This window comes from Leguminivora glycinivorella, chromosome Z (genome assembly GCF_023078275.1).
Source record: "Leguminivora glycinivorella isolate SPB_JAAS2020 chromosome Z, LegGlyc_1.1, whole genome shotgun sequence".
Classification (NCBI taxonomy): domain Eukaryota; kingdom Metazoa; phylum Arthropoda; class Insecta; order Lepidoptera; family Tortricidae; genus Leguminivora; species Leguminivora glycinivorella.
Window position 1 is genome coordinate 3,190,532 of NC_062998.1, and position 23,030 is coordinate 3,213,561.

The following is a 23,030-nucleotide window of genomic DNA, read 5'->3' on the forward strand; positions in this document are numbered from 1 at the left end:
AGATATCATTTTACAATATTTCAAGCCTGGAATCCCCTTGGTTTGGATAAAAATAAAAGAAAAATCTTTGTTAAAAATTCAAAATATTTATTCAGCAAATAGGCCACAGGGGCACTTTTACACGTCACATACATTTTAACATAATTTTTAGGGTTCCGTAGTCAACTAGGAACCCTTATAGTTTCGCCATGTCTGTCTGTCCGTCCGTCCGTCCGTCCGCAGATAATCTCAGTGACCGTTAGCACTAGAAAGCTGAAATTTGGTATCAATATATGTATATCCATCACACCGACAAAGTAGTAAAATAAAAAGTGGAAAAAGTGGGGACAGACATGTAAAGTGGGGACTGTTTTTTTTTTTTTCATTCAAACCACAACGTATGATATATTGTTGGATAGGTATTTAAAAATGAATAAGGGTTTAGTAAAATCGTTTTTTGATAATATTAATATTTTCGGAAATAATCGCTCCTAAAGGAAAAAAAAAGTCTGTCCTCTAACTTTTGAACCATATGTTTAAAAAATATTTAAAAAATCACAAAAGTAGAACTTTATAAAGACTTTCTAGGAAAATTGTTTTGAACTTGATAGGTTCAGTAGTTTTTGAGGAAAATACGGAAAACTACGGAACCCTACACTGAGCGTGGCCCGACACGCTCTTGGCCGGTTTTTATATTTGAATTTAAATTACACAATTGATACAATACTAATTTTACCTAATGTATAACGCTACTACAATTTATTAGAGATGTATAAGGTCTCTTCAAGTCGAATTACAACTAAAACTACACATAATATTAAAAAAAAGTACATACAGACATAAAAATCAAAGTCTAAAATTACTTTAGAGGTACAAATGACTCTAAATGTCACAACTTAAGATAACATGTATAGTATACTTAATCTATTTATCCTCAGAGGTGTATAGGGTCTCCATGTGTCAAAATCATGTAATTAAAATATTAACTTAAAAAAAAAAGAAACAAAGAAACAAACTAGAACCGAAGTAAGTGTGTAATATAAATCAGGATTCAAGTTACTAATTCGTTTTAATAGCCCCTGGGTGGCTAGCCGAATGGCACAATCGCTCACGAAACGCTCACGAAACGAAGCGCTAGTAGATATCTATCTCTATCGCGCTTGCGTATTGGCGCGACAGAGCCAGCGGCGTATCGCTTTCGTTTGGCGTCGGAGAAATGCCATTCGGCTACGGGGCCTGGTAGCTTAAACAGACCGGTCTTCACAGACAGCACCCGAGTATGACGCGTATCTCAGCCATCGCCTCCCTCAACCTTCATTCGGGAAGGTGGCGACCCGATCAACGACGCCACCGTAAGCAAACACTAAGCGAGCATGACATGTTCAAGCTGCCAGGCTAAAGTAAATATTCAAATGATAAAACATATAATTTTTTGAAGCTAAACTAATGGTTAGATTTCTTTGAAATTTGGATTATACATGGCACTAATAGCAATACATTTTCAAAAACTCATTGGCTCATTGAGTACTTCCTTTGCGACCATTTAGTAGGTACATATTAACTAGCAGTAGGTATTTAGGTATAGGTATTTTTAGGTGACGGTACTTATAAATACTTATATAGAAAAATACTTACATGCATAAATAAAGGAAAATACATATAGGCGGAGTACGTCATTTTCTTTACCGGTCACTTTCTGGTTAGGTCACGTTCTGAAGACGCCACTTTCTGTGGACGTCACGTTCTAAGGAGGCCACTTTCTGAGAGCGTCACCTTCCGAGAATGTCACTTTCTTAGATTGCCACTTTCTGAGTTTGTCACTTTCCGAGTTCGTCACTTTCTGAGTTTGCCACTTTCGGATTTCGCCACTTTCTGACTTTGTCACGTTCTGTGTTCGTCACTTTATGAGTTTGCCTCTTTCTGACTTCGCCACTTTCTGACTTAGTCACTTTCTGATTTCGTCACTTTTAGGTACCTATAAGAAGTTTATTTTATTTTTCTTAAGACTGCGTCAACCTAAATAAAAAAATAATGCACCGAAAAGAAGTTTCTCAAATTGCGTATGTTCTCATGGCAATTTCTCGGTTCTGTTCTTCGCACATTTATTGCCGAACTTTGGGGTCAATTTCTATGGCATTCGATGAGTTGGTAACAAACGCCAGTGTGTAACTCAAGCATCAAATAAAGCGATCATCAACTGTTGAGGACATTGCGTAATCAGCGTAATATACATACATACATACATATAATCACGCCTGTATCCCATAAAGGGGTAGGCAGAGCACATGAACTAGGTACTAAGTTTCAGTGCCACTCTTGGCAAAAAGGGGTTGAAATATATCCAAATTGTGACATTGCAGTGACAGGTGGCCAGCCTCTCACCTATTGCGTAATAATATATGTACATCCTCAGTATTTATTTTCCTTCTTAGGCTAGGTATTTTACAATATGTATATAAAAATAAAATATATATATTTTTTTTTTTTTTTTATACCACGTCGGTGGCAAACAGGTATACGGCCCGCCTGATGGAAAGCGGTCACCGTAACCTATGGACGCCCGCAACTCAAGGGGTGTCACGTGCGCGTTGCCGACCCATTAGAAACTTGTACACTCCTTTTTTGAAGAACCCCATACTGTAGTTCATCGGGAATACCTCGACAGGGACCTCATTCCACAGCCGGAGCGTTCGTGGGAGGAAATTCCTCTGAAACCGCACGGTGCGCGACCATTTAGGTTGCAAGGTGTGTGGATGAGCGCCCTGTCGATGGCGAGCGGTGCGATGATGAAAAGTGGCCGTTGGCATCATGTCAAACAGTTCTTCAGAACACAACCCATTGTACAGGCGATAGAACACACATAAGGAGGCGAAGTCCCTCCTTAGACTTAAGGGTTCAATACCGCCTGTGAGTTTGGGATCGTCGACAATTCGTACAGCGCGTCTCTGGATCGAGTCAAAGGGTCCAAGCTGGTATCCAGGTGCTCCTGCCCAAAGGTGACAGCAGTACTCCATGTGGGGTCTAACTTGCGACTTGTACAAGAGCAGTCTTTGCCCCGGAGTAAAGTATCCCCTCGCTCTGTTGAGCACACCGAGCTTTTTGGATGCCAACGCAGCTTTCCCTTCCAAGTGACAACGGAATTGGACGCTACTCGAAATGTCGACTCCGAGGATCCCAATACTTCCTGACAAGGTAAGGGCTGTGCCTTGAAACTGTGGAACCACAGTAAATGGGGTTTTCTTAGCGGTGAACGCACACACCTGTGTCTTAGTGGGATTGAAACAGACTAGGTTGTCCCGACCCCACACCGAGACTCCGGACAGAATCCTCTCGATGTCCGACACAAGCTTTTCACGACTTTCTAGCACCACTGAACGAGGGATATTAGCACGGCCCGTGTAAAATGTATCCCCAGTACTGTCATCCGCATAGCAATGGATGTCGCCGATAGACAACATGTCATTGATATGCAGCAAGAACAGCGTTGGGGATAGCACAGAACCTTGCGGGACGCCAGCGTTTATGTCCATGCTATCGGAGCAGCTACCGTCTACTACGGCTCGTATGCGTCTGCCGGACAAAAAGCTGGCAATCCATTTGCATAATCCCTCGGGCAGTCCATAAGATGGTAACTTCGACAAAAGGCCCCTATGCCAGACCCGATCAAATGCCTTCGCTATATCTAGGCTAACTGCCAATGCCTCACCTTGACTCTCAATGGCCGAAGCCCAGCGGTGAGTTAGATACACTAGAAGATCACCAGTAGAGCGACCGTGGCGAAAGCCATACTGGCGGTCGCTTATTAGATCGTGTTCTTCTAGGTATCCAAGGAGCTTCGAGTTAATTACACGCTCCATGACCTTAGAGAGAAGGGAGGTAATAGCGATAGGCCTATAGTTTGATGGATCCGATCTGTCGCCCTTTTTTGGGACAGGGTGCACAAGGGCCGTTTTCCACGAAGATGGAACTTCCCGTTTGCTAATAGAAAGCGTGAAGAGATGCGTTAGCACGGGACACAACTCTGGAGCACAGCGTTTGAGCACAACTGCAGGTATGCCGTCTGGCCCGCTCGACTTGTGAACGTTTAAGGACAGTAGCTCCCGCCGAACATCCTTCTGGGAGATGCGGATTTCCGGCATGGAGTGTGCGCACCGCGGTATGGTAGGTGGCACGGTGCTACCGTCATCGCTCACAGTCGAGTTCGAGGCAAAAAGAGTACCTAGAAGATCGGCTTTCTCTTTTGCACTATGGACCAGATTACCGTCAGCATTTCGCAGTGGTGGTAAAGACGACCGACAAAAGTTCCCCTCGGCAGCTTTGGCAAGAGACCAGAAAGCGCGACTCCCGGATGGGTAGCCTGCGAGTTTCTCACCAAATCTGCCGACAAAATCGAACTTTGCTCTGGCAATAGCTTTTTTACTAGACCTCGAGGCAGCGTTCAGCTTACGTTTCACATCAGTAACGTTCGGATCCTTATCAGCTACGGCCTTGGTCCAAGCCCTGTAAGCGGCTTGCTTACGTGTTGTAGCTTCCTTACAGGGCCGGTTAAACCAAGGTCGCTTCTTTGCTCCTGCAGCGACTAACGAGTTGGGAATGAAACAATCCATTCCCAGCTGTATTGTCTCAGCGACATTTGTCGCACAGGAGTCTGGATCATCTGATGCGAAACAAAGCTGCCTCCATGGGTACGAAGCGTAAAACTCTCGCAATCCGTCCCAATCTGCTGACCCGTACTGCCAAACGCGACGTAGGCTAGTTGGCCGCGGTGGATCAGGCCGCGCGCAAGGCGCTTTAGTCCGGACGAGACAGTGATCGGACGAGCCGAGAGGTGCATTCACTGTGACGGAATATCCGTCCGGACGCGTGGTCAGCAGGAGGTCCAGTAAAGAGCTCGTATGGTCCTCGATGTCTGGTATTCTCGTGGGAGAATGTACCAGTTGTGAGAGCCCATAGGCCAGAGAAAATTCATGAGCAGACCTTCCCGCAAAGTCGGTGGACCGAGAACCAAGCCACTCAATGTGATGGGCGTTAAAGTCCCCCAAAATCACCAGCTCTGCGGATGGGTACTGCTCAAGAACTCTGTCGGACGTCAATTGTAGGTGCTCGAAGAGTCGGTTTGTCTCCGTGTTGCCGCTATGAGACCTGTATAGGCACGCGTAGACACGGGTGTGGCCGCCGTAGTCCACACGCACCCACAGAACTGACAGGTCCCGGTCTTCAAAGGCTTGAAGACGGCGACAGCATATATCCCGCCGGGCGTACACACATACACCGGCGCGTCTCATGAACTTATGTTCAAGTGTATAGCCGGGGTACGATAGGTATGATGTGTCCGTCGGGCAGGATATCTGCGTCTCCGTGAGGAACAGTAAGGTCGGCTGCGCAGTCTCCAAATAGCAGTGGACTGCGTTCAGGTTGGAGTGTATACCCCTGATGTTGCAGAAATCCACTTGCGTGGATGGAGATTCCGCTGATGGACCAAACTTTCTTTTTCTACGAGCCATTTTTTTTTTTTTGTGTACTTATTTCTAAGGAGGGTTAGAGGTGCCGACGACTCAAAGGACAATAGACGGAACAAATCTGGCGGGGGACTATGCAGGTAGTGCGGTCTGCAGGCACGGCGTACGGAAGGGCCCCCGGTCCCCCCCTGTGGCAGCAGCCGAGTCCACTCCGGTCTCCTTCTCCGGCACGACCTCTACCCCAGGGATTTTTCGCAGGTTGGTGGTTCAGCCTCCCAAGGCGGAGATTAAGGTAATCCCTGGGTTCGGGAACCCTACTGACCTGCGGGCGGCCAGCGGTCAGCCGTTTCACCGGGTCTCCCTGATAGCCGAGCCTGCAGTCCGCGCCTACACAGACCGAAGCCAGTATTATTAGTTCCGTGGGTCCTCCAGTCGCCAGCACACCATACCCTCGTTGAGCTCTGGCAGCCTTACTCACCAGCAGGAACACAACACTATGAGTAGGGTCTAGTGCTATTTGGCTGCGGTCTTCTGTAAGGCGGAGGTACTTCCCCAGTTGGGCTCTGCTCTAGGTTCGAGCGAGATGATATACGCTGTGCTGTGCCCTACCACACAGAGCGGGATATCATTCGCTGTGCCCTACCTCTCTCTATAAAAACATTTACAAAACAATATAAAAACATATTATATAAAACCTAACCTAGGGTGCCGCCAGCAGCGGGGCAGGGCCCAAGCTGCCGGTGGTTAGGGCTGCAGAGAGAAGAACCGTCGGACTATCCGCGCTGTGTCCAAGATCACCGCCTTCTGCATCTGGCCCTTGATCCAGCCACCAAGCGAGGTCGAGACTCTTCGCTATGAGACCGTTCGCTGAAACGACTATCGGAACAATGATCGTTGATTCAGCATCTCACATGGCGGTTATATCGTGAGCCAAGTCTAGGTACTTACTGGACTTGTCCTTCTCGGCTTTCACGAGATTTTCATCATGGGGGATGGTGATGTCAACGAGCACTGCCCGGCGTTGCGGTCGATCTATTATCACAATGTCAGGCTTATTGGCTACAATAGTCCTGTCAGTGATAATAGATCGATCCCAATAGAGCGTTGCACGACCATTTTCGAGAACTGGCGCAGGTACTTACTTGTAGTGCGGTACTTCGCGGTCCACAAGGCCGTATTGAAGAGCAAGTTGCTGGTGAATAATCCTGGCTACGAGATTATGTTTGTGCAAGTACTCGCCGTTAGCAAGATGAGAACAACCGGAAATGATATGCCTGAGTGACTCTCCGGGACGGCGGCATGCCTGACAAATGTCGACCGTACCATCCTTCAGGATATATTTCCGATAGTTGTTCGTCATCATAACTTCGTCCGCAATTGCACAGGCAAAACCCTCGGTTTCTCCGAAGAGGTCCCCGAATCGTAACCAGTTCACCGATGCGAGCAGATCTACATCGGGTCCCGTGAGGGCCTTGTAGTAGAACCGCCCGTGTAGCTGCTTGCTCTCCCATACCGCCTTGCGGTCCGCAGTACTTAGTACCACAGGTTTGCGCCAGTTCTCTTTCGCCAAGCAGAGCGGCGTGAGGTTTCCATCTACTGCCACCACATCACGATGCATCCCACACTCGTTGTTAAGACGCTGACAACACCCAGCGACCTTGACGCTAGCGTAAACTGTCTATTCGCATGGGAGTAAGTGAGAGCGCGATGTCACTAAAACACGGCGGCTAGGTACGAAAAGTACGGAAAAATATTAAAATAAAATAGAGCGATGCATTATTTGTGCATTATGTTTCGTTAGTGTTTTAGATATGTATATGTTTGTTATTGTAATTTTAATTAAAGACAACTAAGTGAATAATTGAACGACATAGAACCGGTAAATGACGAACTCGAGACCAATCTTTGCATTTCTTTTCTATCGAGCCGATTTCGTTAAATCGTGTAGCGACTACGGCTATGTTCGTTGAAATATAATGAATAATAACATATAATTTACTTTCCTTACTAAAACTAATAGTTTGTCTTAAAAAACTGCGCAAGTAACACCAATTTTGCGCAGTTGGGTGTTGTCAGCCCCTTAAGGAAGTAATTCCTGACATTGTACACCTCACGGTGTGGAGATCTTTGGCGTTTAGGAAGCCTCGACCTCCGCACTTCCGTGGGATGTACAATCTCATATCAGACGAGCGCGGGTGTAACTAATCTAAAAGCGAATGTTCTCAATGTCAAATTGAATGGGAATTTTCTCATTAAAATTTCCAATAATATGCGGAAATTATAAGAAATTAAGAATTTTCCGCAACTTGTACATAGCTATTTCTCAGTAAAGTAAATTAAATATTTTCTCAGTAAAAACCGAAATCTTCCGAAACCCCGTCGATTTCAGTTAATACTTCTACTTTGTAGTCTTTGTACTCTTTGTAGCCAAATGAACACTAACAAAATAAAATTAATGTTTTGTTTATGATCATTTATTTCACAATCGTCACTTTAGCCGTAACATGTATTGAAACAAAATTGTATTCTTCTCAGGTAAGCGAATTTTGCAAACTCTTTTTGGGAATTAAGAACTTTATCTTAAACCGTATAAGAAAGGCGGCTTTGGCCCGACACTAACCAATATCAATATGCATAAACCGAATCAAATCTCATCCTCTAGTGCTCAGAGCTGGCATCGAACCAGCAGCGTCCTGCGTTTACCGGACGGATGCCTAATACCGCTCGTCCATTTGCGTTGCGTCACGGTGGCAAGGGTAGAAATTTCATTTTGTATTGTTGTATGTTCGCCAGCAGTAGGCCTGGCACATGATTGGCACGGGATTTTGTTGCCGCGAGATAGATGACACATCTTCTTCTAATTGTATTAATAACATAAGGACGGGTCTATCTCGCGGCGACATACTCTCGCGCCGATCATGTGCTAACCCTGTAGATATATCGGAGCTGCCAAAGCTCTCATAAATATCGGAACTCGCACTCGTCAAAGAGAGCGTGTGTGTGATGGCGTCTGCACAACAATTTCTCGAAGACTCATAGCAAAGAGTATCATTGTGTTATGTTGACGAATCCAGGATATTATTTTTACTCTGCTATTTATTTACGCAAAGCCTTACAAACAAGCAATATTTATACATTGACATAGTTTCAACATTAACGGCGTATTTAAACGTGAGACACGTTTTGCTGATGTTTTGCCTCGTGACGATGTTCCGTTGAGAGGAGTGAGAGCGTAGCCATGATCGCATTACAAGTTTGGTATGAATTATCCTAACTTTCCTTGCCAAAGAAATCGTAGAGTAAAATGGATCTCTCGGCACACGATAAAAACTTATGAACCTCAGTTTTAACAATTTGGCTTATATTTTTAACTTGATATGTGTTAAAATTGTCAAATACATATACCTAAATATAAGCGCCATCAAGTCTACAATCAGCCAAAGGTATAGCGCCATCTAAACACGGACGGAGTACGCAGTTAAGCCTCCTTCTACTCTATAATACTGAATAATATAGTTCGAAACGAAAGACCATTTCTCGAAGCTACAAGTTACAATTTAGAAGTGGTAGTCAATGACAAATTGAAAAGCGACTTCCGCTTGTAACTTGTAACTTTCAGTTTTGAGAAACGGGCCCCTAATATCAATGATATTATATTTAAGTAACGAGGCGCCACGGCTTCCACGGGTTGTTTTACACTAAACCTAAAGAACCTCTTCAAGAATCACGCTATTGATAGGTGGAAAACGCATGAAAATCCGTTCAGTAGTTTTTGAAATTATTGCGTATATATAGGCAGACTCGGCGGCGGTCTTTGTTTTATTTAATTTTAATTAATATAATTTTGCCAAACGGAATTATTAATAAACTTTACAGACAGATATTTTCGATTGCAACTGTCAGCCATATGAAACGTAATCAATAATTCAATAGTTATTATAGGTAATTAATGTCTAATTCAATAGTAATTATAGGTAATGACGACCGGTCTGGCGCAGTCGGTAGTGACCCTACCTGCTGCGCCGCGGTCCCGGGTTCGAATCCCGGTAAGGGCATTTATTAGTGTGATGAGCACAGATATTTGTTCCTGAGTCATGGATGTTTTCTATGTATATAAGTATTTATATATTATATATATCGTTGTCTGAGTACCCACAGCACAAGCCTTCTTGAGCTTACCGTGGGCCTCAGTCAATCTGTGTAAGAATGTTCTATAATATTTATTTATTTATTTTATTTATTTAATGTCTGACTATTATAGTCAGTCTTTTGTGAAATTATCGAACATTGCAGTCTGTTACGTGTTACGTACCTAGGTATGGGGTACGACTGGTCTGGCCCACACTTTAAACCATTAAAAATATAAAATATATTTTCTTTCTGTTTTGTGTGTGTATAATAACCCTTTGACCGCGAGAGACATTTTAAAACTGTTTTGGCGAATGTTGTCATAGCGACTTTCCCACTGTCAGTTAAGTTTTTTATTCCTTCTGCACCTGTCGCCATTTTGGCGTCTATTTGGACACGGAAGGCCGTTTAAAAGGTTAAGTAGTCCGAGAAGGTGTCTAGCTTTTAGTTTAGGTTTTCCAAATGTGCTCCATTTCCAATCGCAGCCTTTGTCAGCTAAACGCTTTAGAAAGTCTGCGGCCGACCGTTACCAGCGGGGCGGGTCAACGCGCTAGCAAACACTAAGTTTGCCTATATCTGTAGCATACTCGCACCGGCTTCGGAAGCACGTCGGAAGAGAACCCAAGTGGTATCTTACCGTGCAATTCGCTCAGCCATTGTTTGTGAGGAACCTCGCCCACAGTTGCACTTCTCACTCCAATCAAAATCTAATCTGTAATGACATTGCACATCATTTAACACACGTCAAAGGTAATGTACACACCTCGATCTCGATCAGCAAGCAGGGCTAGACGTGATTGGCGCAAGATGTCGCTGTGACATAGACTCACCGTCCTTATGTCATTCATTATTGTCATTAATGGGTGTTTTCTAAAATAAATCTTGAAAATCAAATTTCACCAGATCTGGACGTGTTTGGGCTCGTTCTTCTCAGAATCACTAGCTGATACGATCCTGACGATAAAAAAATTGTCCCTAATTTTCCATACAAAATTCGAGTTTTCAATACGTCACGCTCGTAGTAAGTTCATACTAAAATCGTGACGTGAAGGAAAAAAAATGAGGACACATTTTTTTATCGTCAGGATTTAATCAGCTCGTGATTCTGAGAAGAATGAGCCCAAACACGTCCAGATCTGGTGAAATTCGATTTTCGAGATTTTGAAAAACGCCCTTCGAAAACACTTAGAAAAATATGTGTTTTATACGCATGTCACGGCGAAATACTGTCGCGCCAATCATATGCTAGCCTTCCAGGCACCGCACCTGTTCGTTTGGGCATGTGCTTTTTTAGAGGAGACTACAGAGGAGAGTACCTATAGACGTCTTAATTTTGCTCCTCTCACTAAATAAAAGTAGTCAATAAGTCCGGTGCTCCGGTGGAAAAACTAAATATTAACCAAGTAATAAACACTTATCAGCGTTAAAAAATGCAAGGCTAATAAATGCTGGCTACTCCTATTTAGGATTACAGCAATGCATGAAGTGCTATAAGAAGGTTAATACTCTTGATTAATTTACTATCATGGTATTAAAAAAAAACATAATGTAGGTAAAAGTATGACATATTTCCCGTATTAACTATTCATAGTTCATATCACCACGCTATAAGCACTGCCAACACTAACACTTCAGTCGATACTCAACTGTTGATCTAGAACCTTAACTAGCTGGACATAAGTGTTTGCAGGTGAGTCTAGTGATGTTACCTGACGGGTCCTGACACGGCTCGTCTAATCGATATGTACCTAATTGGATTGGCCCCAGTCTAGAACCGACGCAAGAGACTACGGCGGTGGTTACACCGACTACGAGAAATACTTTCGTACTCAAATGAATAGTCTGCAGACTGCACATAGAATAATTCCATAATAACGTGTCTTACTAATAAATCCATAATAATGTTTTAATGATAAGTGTGTGTGTCTGTTTGTTTGCCCGTCTTTCACGAGTTTTTTTTTTTAATATTGACAACCTGGCCAGACCATCCTCCCGCTTTGGTATTTTACACGCACTTTCGCTTTAGTTGTATCGCTTTGAAGTGCTCCTAATTAGATCACAAAAGGCAAACATTATATTATAAGCCCTGTCATTAAGAAGTTTCAAGTACTATCAGACCTTCGTATTTGTAATGGAGGTACACACTCGGCGCCTTTAGCGGTTGCCTTTTTGTAGCGTACGAAGCATGGTGGTCGGTTATTAAATTAAATTATATTTACTTGTCCAAAGGACTGCCATAAATTGGGTAAATTGGGTTAGGTGAATGCCACGACTTCGACCTTCTTCATATATACGGGCATATGCAGGCAGTGCAGTGCAGTTTACCTTTTACTGAAAATCCGAACCAAATGAAGAGAAATATTTTTTAAATATGTAGTTATAATATAACACGACATCGAGCTTATGGAGCACCGAACGTAAATTGCTACAGAGGTACCCATACAACTGACTGATTTGGTTTAAGGGGCTCCACACGGTTTACACCGATTTTTGACGTTTTGAGTTGAAACTCTTAAATTTGCACTACTGATATAATTATAAGACCAACGGCCATCGGTTCTTCAATCTTTTATCTCTATTCATAATATTATATCTAAAAAAAAACCTACTTTTTTTTAAACATGGTCTAAAAACACGTTTACTTATTTAAATTAGATTTTAGTGAAGGGTGTTACATACATACTCGTACATGAAAGCGACATATTTGGATTAACCTTTGACTGTTCTAAAAATTCAAGAGAGATTTTAATTTAAAAATAATTAAAACAAAAGTTATAACCAAAAAACCAGTTTTTGACCCTAAATTGTTCAATTTTGATGCCAAATATCACAGAAACATTGAGCTGTGACTGTGAAGTAATTATGAAATACTATTTTGTTTAAAGACGATGTTGTTAATATTGGATGGGCTTTAGAAACTATCATAATATCAATTCAAATCGAAGGTCATTGGCGCAGGGAACGCCCTTAATATCCCATCTCTCTACCTACTAAAATTGTTATCGTGTCGTAAAATAATAATATTCAAAGTGAAATTCCATGAGAGCACTTTCCCTAAGAGCATTGTCCAAAGTTTAGGGGCCCATGCAAACTGCATTTTGAATTGGAATGGTCACGACCACGACGCCCGACTTAAATAACTTTTCCACGTAATACCGCTGGGAGAGTTCGACGAACACCACCTTCAAAGGGGTTATTAAAGTAAGTACTAGAACTAATTTCAAATGGGAACCAGTCTACATAGAGGTCTAGGTTAAGCGGTTTTCGACTTGTCATATCTGTTTTACATGTTGGTTTTAGAGAGAGTAAGTACCTTGAAAGACTCAAATACGAAGTGAAATGCTCGTAAATGCCAAAACAGAAAGTTTGTCATTGTTGCAAATGCAGTTGCTGTAGAATTTTGTGTAGGAACTTGACTTTTATGAATTTAAATTTAAAGAATTTGACTTGATTTAAATAAAAGAACATCAGAGTTTTTCTAAATCTCGCTTCGAGTCCTTTAGAAGCCGTAGCGTAATTTTGTGAGTGCAGCTGCAGAATTTCGTCTAACCAGCCAGACATTTTCGCTGCCGTGGGCGCCGTGTGAAGGTGAACTAAACACGAGCGACCGAATTTACACGACGCGCAACTTAAAAGTTAATAATATTAAACTTGGATCAAGATTATCATTCAAGATCTTACAGAATTACAATCCTTGCCCGTACGTGATTCCCCACCCACTGTCAGTTCTATTCTTCTTCGTCGTAATAAACCGCATAACTGAGGGTCGTGACCACCATAAGTATGTACGCTGTACGTTGCAGTGCCCTACACTCAGGCCGATTTTTTGCCTTTCTAAAGGATCCCTGGAGCCCCACATGTGTGAAATTCTTGATTGTGCTGAACCAGCCGTAGGTAATCCGGCTCTTCTACGATGGCCCCCCACTGGTCCTACGATCAACGGCTTCTCAAGGCTGTCAGGAACTCGTCTGGTCAATTGGCCAAAAAAAGCTTATAAAGCTCAATATGTTAGTGCGATGTGCTGTCCATGAAATTCCCAGTTCTATACATATCCTTGTAACTTAGTCTTCTAAAATTGCGGCCGCTTCATCGTTGTAACCAAGCACGACATTCATTAGTTTCATAGTCCCGCTTAAACTTATTTTACCATTCCACGCGTGATATGGACTGCATTCTGATTAATCCAGTTCCACGCGCCATATCATATGTTATGTAAAACTTTGAAGCTGTGTCCGGGGGTCGGCGTTTACAGACTGAGAGTTTCATGTACTAGCATTTTAGTATGTAAAGTATATAAAATATGATGTATGATGTAACAGAATAGGTACCTAAATTAAAATCAAATGAAAAGATACATAGCTAAGACACGCTCTCTCAGAACATTGGTATAAGTCTGACAGACATCGCACTCAGCAAATATGGTATTGATGTGGCTATTCTAGGCTTTTTTATGTTGTCTTGTAGGGTCAAATTAGTTCCATGACAGCCGTTATTAATGTTTGAAATGTCCATAAGATGGTGGACAAATGAGCGCCAATTTCGTGGTGTAAATTGCCGTGAAAAATATAATTATTTCCTCGCAATCGAAGTGAAAAGCAGAGTGTACAACAAAGGGCTTAAATGTACATTTTTACCTTCGTCTACTATTTTAAAAAAAAAATTGCTTCTATTTCTTTCTAGCAATTTGGCTCGACCTCCTGAAGTCCCTGAACCCAATCATCTCAATCATCAGAACATGCAATTACGACCATAAGTTAGCCATGCCATAAGTAACCAAATATTTTAAAAACACTTACCGTCAAACGCACATACTAATACTAAATATATGCAACTGCAGCTGATAAGTTATAAAATATAAATATAAATATTGGGGACACCTTACACAGATCAACTTAGCCCCAAAACTAAGCAAAGCTTGTACTATGGGTGCTAAGCGACGATATACATACTTAAATAGATAAATACATACTTATATACTTACATAGAAAACATCCATGACTCAGGAACAAAAATGTCTGTGTTCCTCACACAATAAATGCCCTTACCGGGATTCGAACCCAGGACCGCGGCTTAGCAGGCAGGGCCACTACCGACTGAGCCAGACCAGTCGTTAAATGAGTTATGAAAAGTTATTCAATTATTTATTTTGCTTTCTTACAAACATAAGTTCCTTGTTTAATCAATAGTTGAATAGTTAAGTACAAAGCTTGTCTAAAGTAGAACGTTTAATTATTAAGGGGCCAGTTTTATACCAACATCTAGGTTGTCCAAGTACTTAGTTGCCCTTATTCCTCGTCTAGTACAGCGATAAGCCAAGCAACACGTTACAATGAAACACTAAACCTCGGCTAACCGACGCTCGAGGTTTCTAGTGTATACAGTATACCATAAACGAACACTAAGTACATATACATTTACGTGCTTGTAAGCATTTGTTGAGCACTTATTTATAGTTTGTCGCGACACTTGCGACATTTAGAGATCTAAGTGCGTTTTCACATTATCCGATCCGATATCGGATGTAGGACCGATATCCCACATATTTAAGCCGCCCCGCCATCTTTGCTTTTTGCCTTTCAAATTTTTCTGACATCCGATATCGAATCGGATAATGTGATAACGCACTTAGGGTTCAAAAACTATCCCAAAAGACCTGCGTGATTTATGTATGAGCCCTTACTGTGAAATATTTATTGTCATGATACCATAATAAAAGTTCTTCCATTCTTGCACACTTTTCCGTTATACTCAGATCCACGCAACTCTAATAACCAACCGTGTCCAAAAGGAGGTTAAACTATAACCTAGCGGTGCGGTGGCGTGCTGTACGCAATATACCAGTCTATACCGCATTGACCCGGTCATACAGAACACATCTCTTCTAAACCTTACTACAATCGGTTAAAGACTACCGACAGTTAAAGTTACTTACGTGCATTGCCTCTATTTGGCGTAACGACGAGTCAAAGTCTAGACTAGTTTTTGTACAATTTATGAAGTCAGGTTTTTACCGTTTCTACGTAGGTAGTTTACTATTTTTACATACATACATATAATCACGTCTGTATCCCATAAAGGGGTAGGCAGAGCACATGAACTACTAGGTTTCAGTGCCACTCTTGTCTTGGCAAAAAGGGGTTGAAAGAAATCCAAATTGTGACATTGCAGTGACAGGTTGCCAGCCTCTCGCCTACGAGCTACGCCATAATTTAACCCATATCCCAGAGTCCACTTCTACGACACCCACGGGAAGAAAGGGGGTGGTGAAATTTACATATAAAAACGCATACAAATATATTAAAAGTATAGCTAGTATTACACTTTTAGCCCGAATTCTGTTTTTTTTTAATGCTGACTATTTTCGATCAAGATATGACATTCTATGTCAAATTTAATATTTTGTTGCCTTTTTTGCGTCGTAAGCTTCACTGCTGAGGCACATACTAGTCAGGAAGGTGCTCAGTAGCATATAAAAACATATTAACCGCGCCCCACTCCTAAGGTGAAAAAGGGTCATCAACAATTCAACACAATATCAACTACCATTTTAAAAGTTTATGATAACGGTAAAGCTCACAAGAAAAGGCCACAGCCTTGAGATCACCTGCCTATCTGGCACCTGTTTATCGATAGCTATATTTATATTCCGAACCGGATCGGTGTAGCCCTTATGGCTATACATAATACCTACCGGTATTAGTGGTACACCAGCTTTATGGTATTAGGGCCTGTTTAGACGGTAAGAGAACTCGCATATATAAGAGTTTTATTACATTGCGGTATTTGATGGCTGTGCAAAATTGTATGTAACCTGCTCAACAGCCCGCTAAAATCGCATGCGAGTTCGCACGCCGTCTAAATTTAGTCACTTGCACTAATATTTATTAGACTAATACTATATTGACCAAAATATAGATCTTGATATGATTACCTTTTTGATTTTTGACGAGCTCCCGATATTTCGATTCGACGCAGATACATGCATTCCATCATGATCACGGTAACTCGGGTCAATACAAGTGTAATGAAACTGTGAATCATTCGAAACCCTTATTTGCAATAATATGTTACACAACTAAAGCCGCAAAATATTGGTACATCTTTAGGCGTTACTCATATAAAAAGCTAAGGGGCAGAATAGGAATTGAAGTATGTAGTATGCATTAAATTTTAATAAATAGGTACTATCGCTTAGGCCCTGCTGAGACCGCATGCCGTAGAAAGAAAATCTCATTCCCTGCAGTGAATAAAATTGAAATTTTCAAACCCCGTCCCTTGATTTGGGATTTATCTGAAAGTTATTATGATCATCTTTTTAAGCCTGTACATAATGCAGTGGTTCCCAAAGTTATCGGCTCCAACCTGTCTAAAAAAAACTGCAATTATTGAGGCCCAATTCTTGGCCGTCTTAAAAAAAGCAGAAAACAATATTATTGGTAGATTTAAGTTCTAGTATTGTCAGTGGTCTATTTCTCAACAGTGAGAATTGTCGCCCAATAGTGACTCTTCGCCGTTCATTGTCCGTTCAACAAGTAAATATTGACGCTGAGTAACAATGTTACCTATCAACCCAGAAACAGGCACAGAATTGTCAGTGTCAAATGTCAATGTCACTGGTGAAATTATCCCACATGACCCGTTCAATATTCGCTGTATAATTTATTAAAATTAATCCTGCTATATTGTATAATGATGACCATACTGGTTATTTGTTCCAGGGTTGAGCCTCCTGCTGTGGGCAGCGCAGGCCGCTACTCCGCTCGGCCCCTCCGACAGGCCGGAGGCCTATTTCAACGGCAGCTCCTACATACGGCTCTCGAGGCCCATATCACTCAAGCAGCTCGTCGGCCTCAACTTTCGGACGTGTGTTGGTAAGTGGACATTATTGTACAGTCAAGTGCAAAAATACGTATCGAAATAATCGTCTCATAAATATGGTACTACGCTCTTATTACACCGGACTAAGATGCTATAGGACATATTTTTGAGTAAGATGTGTACACCCATATTTTTACACTTGACTGTAACATTTCGTACCAAAATTTGAATGAAGGAACTTGCAGGACAGGTTTAGTATAGGTGCCTAAATAAACAGAGTACTAATCTTTCCCAGTCAGTAATTACTTAACCAAATCGATTAGAACAATTATGTGCAAAAACAATAAACAACATACTTATTAGGTTGTGGATATTCGAGTGATGTATTGATAGTATCGATATGTGACGCGTGAGTCAGCACAATGAGGAACGAGACGGCGAAGCTGGAAGTAATAATAATAAATCATACTGATTTGCTCAAGATTAGCACGTTTCTTCGTTAGCAAGGATTTTAGGTTGAGCAGCAGATCGGGCAGCGGGTGATGAAAATATATACCCGAAAAGGTGCTATTAGTTTATTTACACAATATTTCACACGTGGATATTTACATTTACAGTGAATGTGTAAATAAAACATTGTGCATCTCAGAACTGCGAAATAATATTTAGGTACATTAAACAAAAGACGCGCGCTTTCAGCGGCATCCATATACCGGCCAGGCTACCAGCACGCGCGCAGCACGGAGGTTGGTCAGAGAGTTTTGCACGAGTTTTGTAAAAATGTTGCCTATGTTGCCATCCGGCCACGCAGTTTGTACATGTACAATTTGGCCACTATTTAGTCCAGGCAGGCAAGCATGGTCGCGCGATAAATGATGAAACATCAGGATCTGATGTTTTATCATTTATTTATCGCGCGATCATGCTTGCCTGTCAGATTTCTAAGTATAGTTCTGTAGTTTAGCCAGAGTCATTTAAATGCACGGAAGGTCTTTGTAGGTCGAATCGAAACCACTAGTAGACTAGCTGTCGTACACCATACCATACGTTAGTCACAATGTGATAACTATGAAAAATATAAGTACTGTAACGGCTAAAGTTAACAGTAAATAGTACTAACTGCACAATATACATAAAAAAAATCCGGATGTGACACATAGTTACGACGTCGTTGCCTCTTCGCAGCATCCTAAAAACGCGTGATCAAATAATTATGCAAACAATAATTTTTGTAACTGAGTTGATATTCTATACTCGTACCGTTACCGCGTTGTGCCGAATGATGGTATTGATGGTCCCTATGATAGTTATTTGGACAAGTTTCATTAAAACGTATCATGTTTGCAATTGTATCACCTATCTACGTGAATAAAGCATCCGTCACGTTCTGGCAAGTAAGTAAAAGTATTAAACTCTTTATTGTACCACCAGTACCAACAAAACATAAACGAAAGAAGAAGGAGGAAGTGTGAGAGTGACAGGTGACTTATCCACGTTGATGAGTGAAAAAATTGGAAGCATAATAGCCCTGCAGCTTATATTATGTACGGAAAATAATTATGTACAGATTAGAGGTGTGCGCCGGTGGCTAAATCGTCGGCGGCGGCGTCCGGGCCAAAAATGGCCGGCGGCGTCGGCGTAATCGGCGTGATCGGCGTAATAATTAAAAACATGTAATATTTAAAAAAAAACGGCACTTCTATAACCGGCGTTACAAAGTACATAAATAAACTTTTTATCATGAGTCCTGTGACACAATTTCATGTTCTAATGAAGATTTTAGCAATATTAATAGCAAATTATTTCGTTTTTGACTCGAAATTTGTCACTAACTTGATATGAACCGCCGCCGCTCCGGGCATTTTTGCCGCCGCCGATTATTAAACGGCGTGACCTTGGTGATTACTAAGCTGCTCAAACTTGGTATTTGTATTTGCACTATTTGGATATATTTTTGGACTTTTTTAGTGCAATTTGTTACAATTTCCCAATAAACTTTACTATGAATAAAATATTTGTTATTCAGCAGTAAGAAAGATGAGGGACTTCAGTATGAAGTTCTTAATGGCATGCGGGGAGATCTGTGTGCGATTTTACTCTGGCTTACGTCTTGACTATAACAAAATGGTTACAGCGCCTACGAAAATACCAGATCTGGAGAGCCAAGACTCTCCCTGTTGGATCTTCAGCTATTTTTCTATCTGGACGACTACCATGTATTATTCAAGATTTCAGGGCTCCTCGAAAAATGCCTATGTGCCCATCACGTCAGCAAACTGCTTATATCCACTGTGTGTAGAACTATAGTTTGGAATGGGACGCGATGGTTTTTTGCGTCCTAGGTACGAGTACTCATAGAGGTATACTACCGAGGTTGGCTTCACTTTGCGTGATCTTAATTTCGTTGCTGATCTGGTTTTGCAGGAATTTAAGCTTTTCATTATAATTTTGTGTGGTTACAACTATCGGCAAGAGCCAACCTTCATTTAATCGTAGGTATCTTGTTTTTTATGTAGCCTAATATGTGGCCCACTGCTGGGCAAAGGCCTGTCCTTTTTATCCCCACTCATTACAGTTTGCTGGCTGCTCCCGCCAGTCACTATAAAAATGCATCACTTTTTGGTCTTTCTCGGCCTGGCTGCGGTAGCACGGTAACCATTCGTTGCTACTTTGGACTTTTGGACTACCGATCCGGGTATCAATCGCATTAACAGATGGAAAATTAATCAGTGCTGACATTGCTACACGACGCAAAAAACAAAACCAGTTTTCTGGATCAACTATCTGCATCCAACTCAAATTTGTATGCCGAGAGCTATATGCTGTACAAGTGTACATCCGTTTCCACCATAGTTGTGTGTAAAGATCTTTTTTTTCTCGACAAAAGTAACGTAAAAGTGCCCCTGTGGCCTATTTGCTGAATAAATTATTTTGATTTTGATTTTGACACTCATCAATTGACTGTGGGCACAATGGAATTCCTGTGGTTGTACTGATGATGTGTGTTCCTCCGATTATTATTGGGGGGTATTGTGCACCTTTCCGCGTCACGCCGACCAGCAGTGATCTATTGTGACGGCTCTTTGTGATTAAATACTCATGCCCGTTGAATCCAGGAAGTTCCAGATTTTTTGGACTGTAAGGTCTTGTACCTCATAGGGTTGCAGTGCTCCTCCGATGCTAAGAGCTCTTTAACAGCTTTCAAAGGTCCTTGTAAAGAAAGAGTGCCTTGCAGATTCATGGTAATTTAGAAAATAAATTATTTAATGGAAGCTAACAATGATAAAAAAATATTTTGTGCTATCGACGGATAATTATTAGGGTAATCAGTGTTTTTTCCTATTATGTGTTCATTTACGTGTGTTATTTAACTCAGTGTTTATATCAAAGTATACGTATGATTTTTATATAAGGAACACCTCCTAAGTCCCCGCGTACTTATACAAGTAGGTACAAATTAAGTTCGAGTTTTGAACTTTAAAAAGAAAGTTCCAAATTCAAAATCGGAAAAAAATAGTCTGGGACTTACGAGGTTCAATTCAAGGTCACGCCAAATTCACGCCGGAAACACGCCGCCACCGCCGATTTTTGGCAAACGCCGTTGCTGATCAATTTTTAATCGGCACACACGTCTATAGGATGAATAACACAGAACAAGCCAAAAATTAGGAATTATTTTAACGTCGATCTCACGCCGATTTCACGCCGGTGAAATGATCGGCGGCGTCGGCGTGGCAAAAATGACCGGCGGCGTACGCCACGCCGGTCGGCGCACACCTCTAGTACAGATGTAATGGGAAAAGGGTTTCCTTCGTATTTTTCCGGAAACGTTCGTATTTGTCATGCTAGTTCAATCAATGTCAGTACATCTTGCACTGAGACCGACTGAAATAGCATGACACGTTCGTACGTTTCCGTAACAATACGAAGGCAAATCTTTTCGCACTATCATGACTGTATCTAGTTCAAAATATTGTTTACAAACATTTATTTAATAAAAATGAACTATCATTTGCTATGAAGCTAGGTTTTCAACTGTTCCTATATAAAATGTTTGTTTTTTTTCTTGTTATGTCAGTCTAAGTTACGTGACGCATTGGTCAACTGTAAAGTCATGTCAAACATGTTTAACAATAAAATAAAAATAAAATCATAGTCACAGGACTCACAGGGGCAATTTTGAAACTAAGTACAGATGCGAAAACTAAAATTCAATCGATCTAATGCACCTATTAGTTGCATGTGCAATTATTATTGTATATTATGATTCTTATGTCGTCAAAATAAGGTTTACCAATAATCAATTAAAACGGTATTGAACCGGTTAACGCGCGAATCGGTCGAACACACTCAGTTGTAACCGTGGAATAAATTATACGCTCCGGTGAAAATTTACAAAATATCGCATTTAACTAGTCTATAGACATGTGTAGATATAGCAAACTAGTAAAGGTGTAGTTAAACTCGATATTTTGTTTAAAAAACTATAATATTCATTATCATCGTTAGTGTATTTTAGTTGAGTACCTAATGAAGATCTATCATTATATACCATTGCCCGAAGACAGTGCCACTCAGATACTGTTCAATATATAAATCTTACTGAGATTTTTCTCAGGATGTATGTAGCTTGTACCTATTATTGTATTATTCAACTTTCTTATCTGTATGACCTTCCTATGTCTGTTGTTTTCCCCAATAAAGAAAATAAAAAGACTGAACCGTTGAACTATGGAGGTGGAGGTTATAAAAACGACGAATCACTTCGAGAAAAGGTAGATAGTGCCCTTGCTATTCGGCTGGCTTATCTTTGGAGCGGGGTCATTCATGCCCCCAGATTATATGAGACCGGATGTGAAGGTAGATTTTTACTTTAGATCTTAGTAGGCCACTGTCTAAGAACCTTTCTAGTTCATTTATTAACTTATTAGTAAAACGTGACAACGCCTAAGAACTGACACAGACCGTTGCCGTCCGAACTGATAGCTAGTACCTATTGTACCTATACCTAAGCGCCCTTACATGATAACATTTTTTTAAATGTAGCTTATACGGATATAAGCTAGATATTTCAACAGCATATTTCAGTACAAATTACCCTTTACACCGCGGGTCATATTCCGTGAATAATTATCGCGATACATCGCTGGACCTTGTAACTCTAGAGGTAATTTGCGTTGCAGGCCAGTGCTAATATCCGTTTTCTCTTTTATGTGTATACCTCTAGAAAATACGAGTACTTTATTTTAGCTTGTGAGCTCTGGAGTTCACGGTCCTTGCATAAATTAAAACTGTATAAATGTACGGCTACGCAATTTTAAAAGAAACCTTAAAGTCAAATCGCAGGGACCCATTTCTCAAAACTGATAGTTACAAGTTACAAGCGGAAGTCTCTTTCCAACTTGTCATATTAGACAGTGACAACCACTTGTAAATTGTAACTTGTAGCTTTGAGAAATGGGGCCCTGGGCCCCTTTCAGTTTTGAGTTTTGAGAAATGGGCCACTGGTCTATAAAATGGTCTTTTATTGTAATCTATTAATGTGGCTTGTGAGTTTTTCGACATTATGTATGGATTTTATATTTTATATTTAACCACGCTTTTGGCGGAGAAAAATGTTATTAGGAAACCTGTCTGAAACATCTC

General features: G+C 41.2%; 1 protein-coding gene across 1 annotated transcript in view; it reads left to right on the forward strand.

Moving 5' to 3' along the window:
• Positions 1 to 23,030, forward strand: part of LOC125241456 (protein crumbs-like) — a 136,007-nt gene that overhangs the window by 25,829 nt on the left and 87,148 nt on the right. The window contains 1 exon segment of the mRNA XM_048149960.1: positions 17,285 to 17,437. Within this exon segment, the coding sequence (XP_048005917.1) occupies positions 17,285 to 17,437 (153 nt within the window).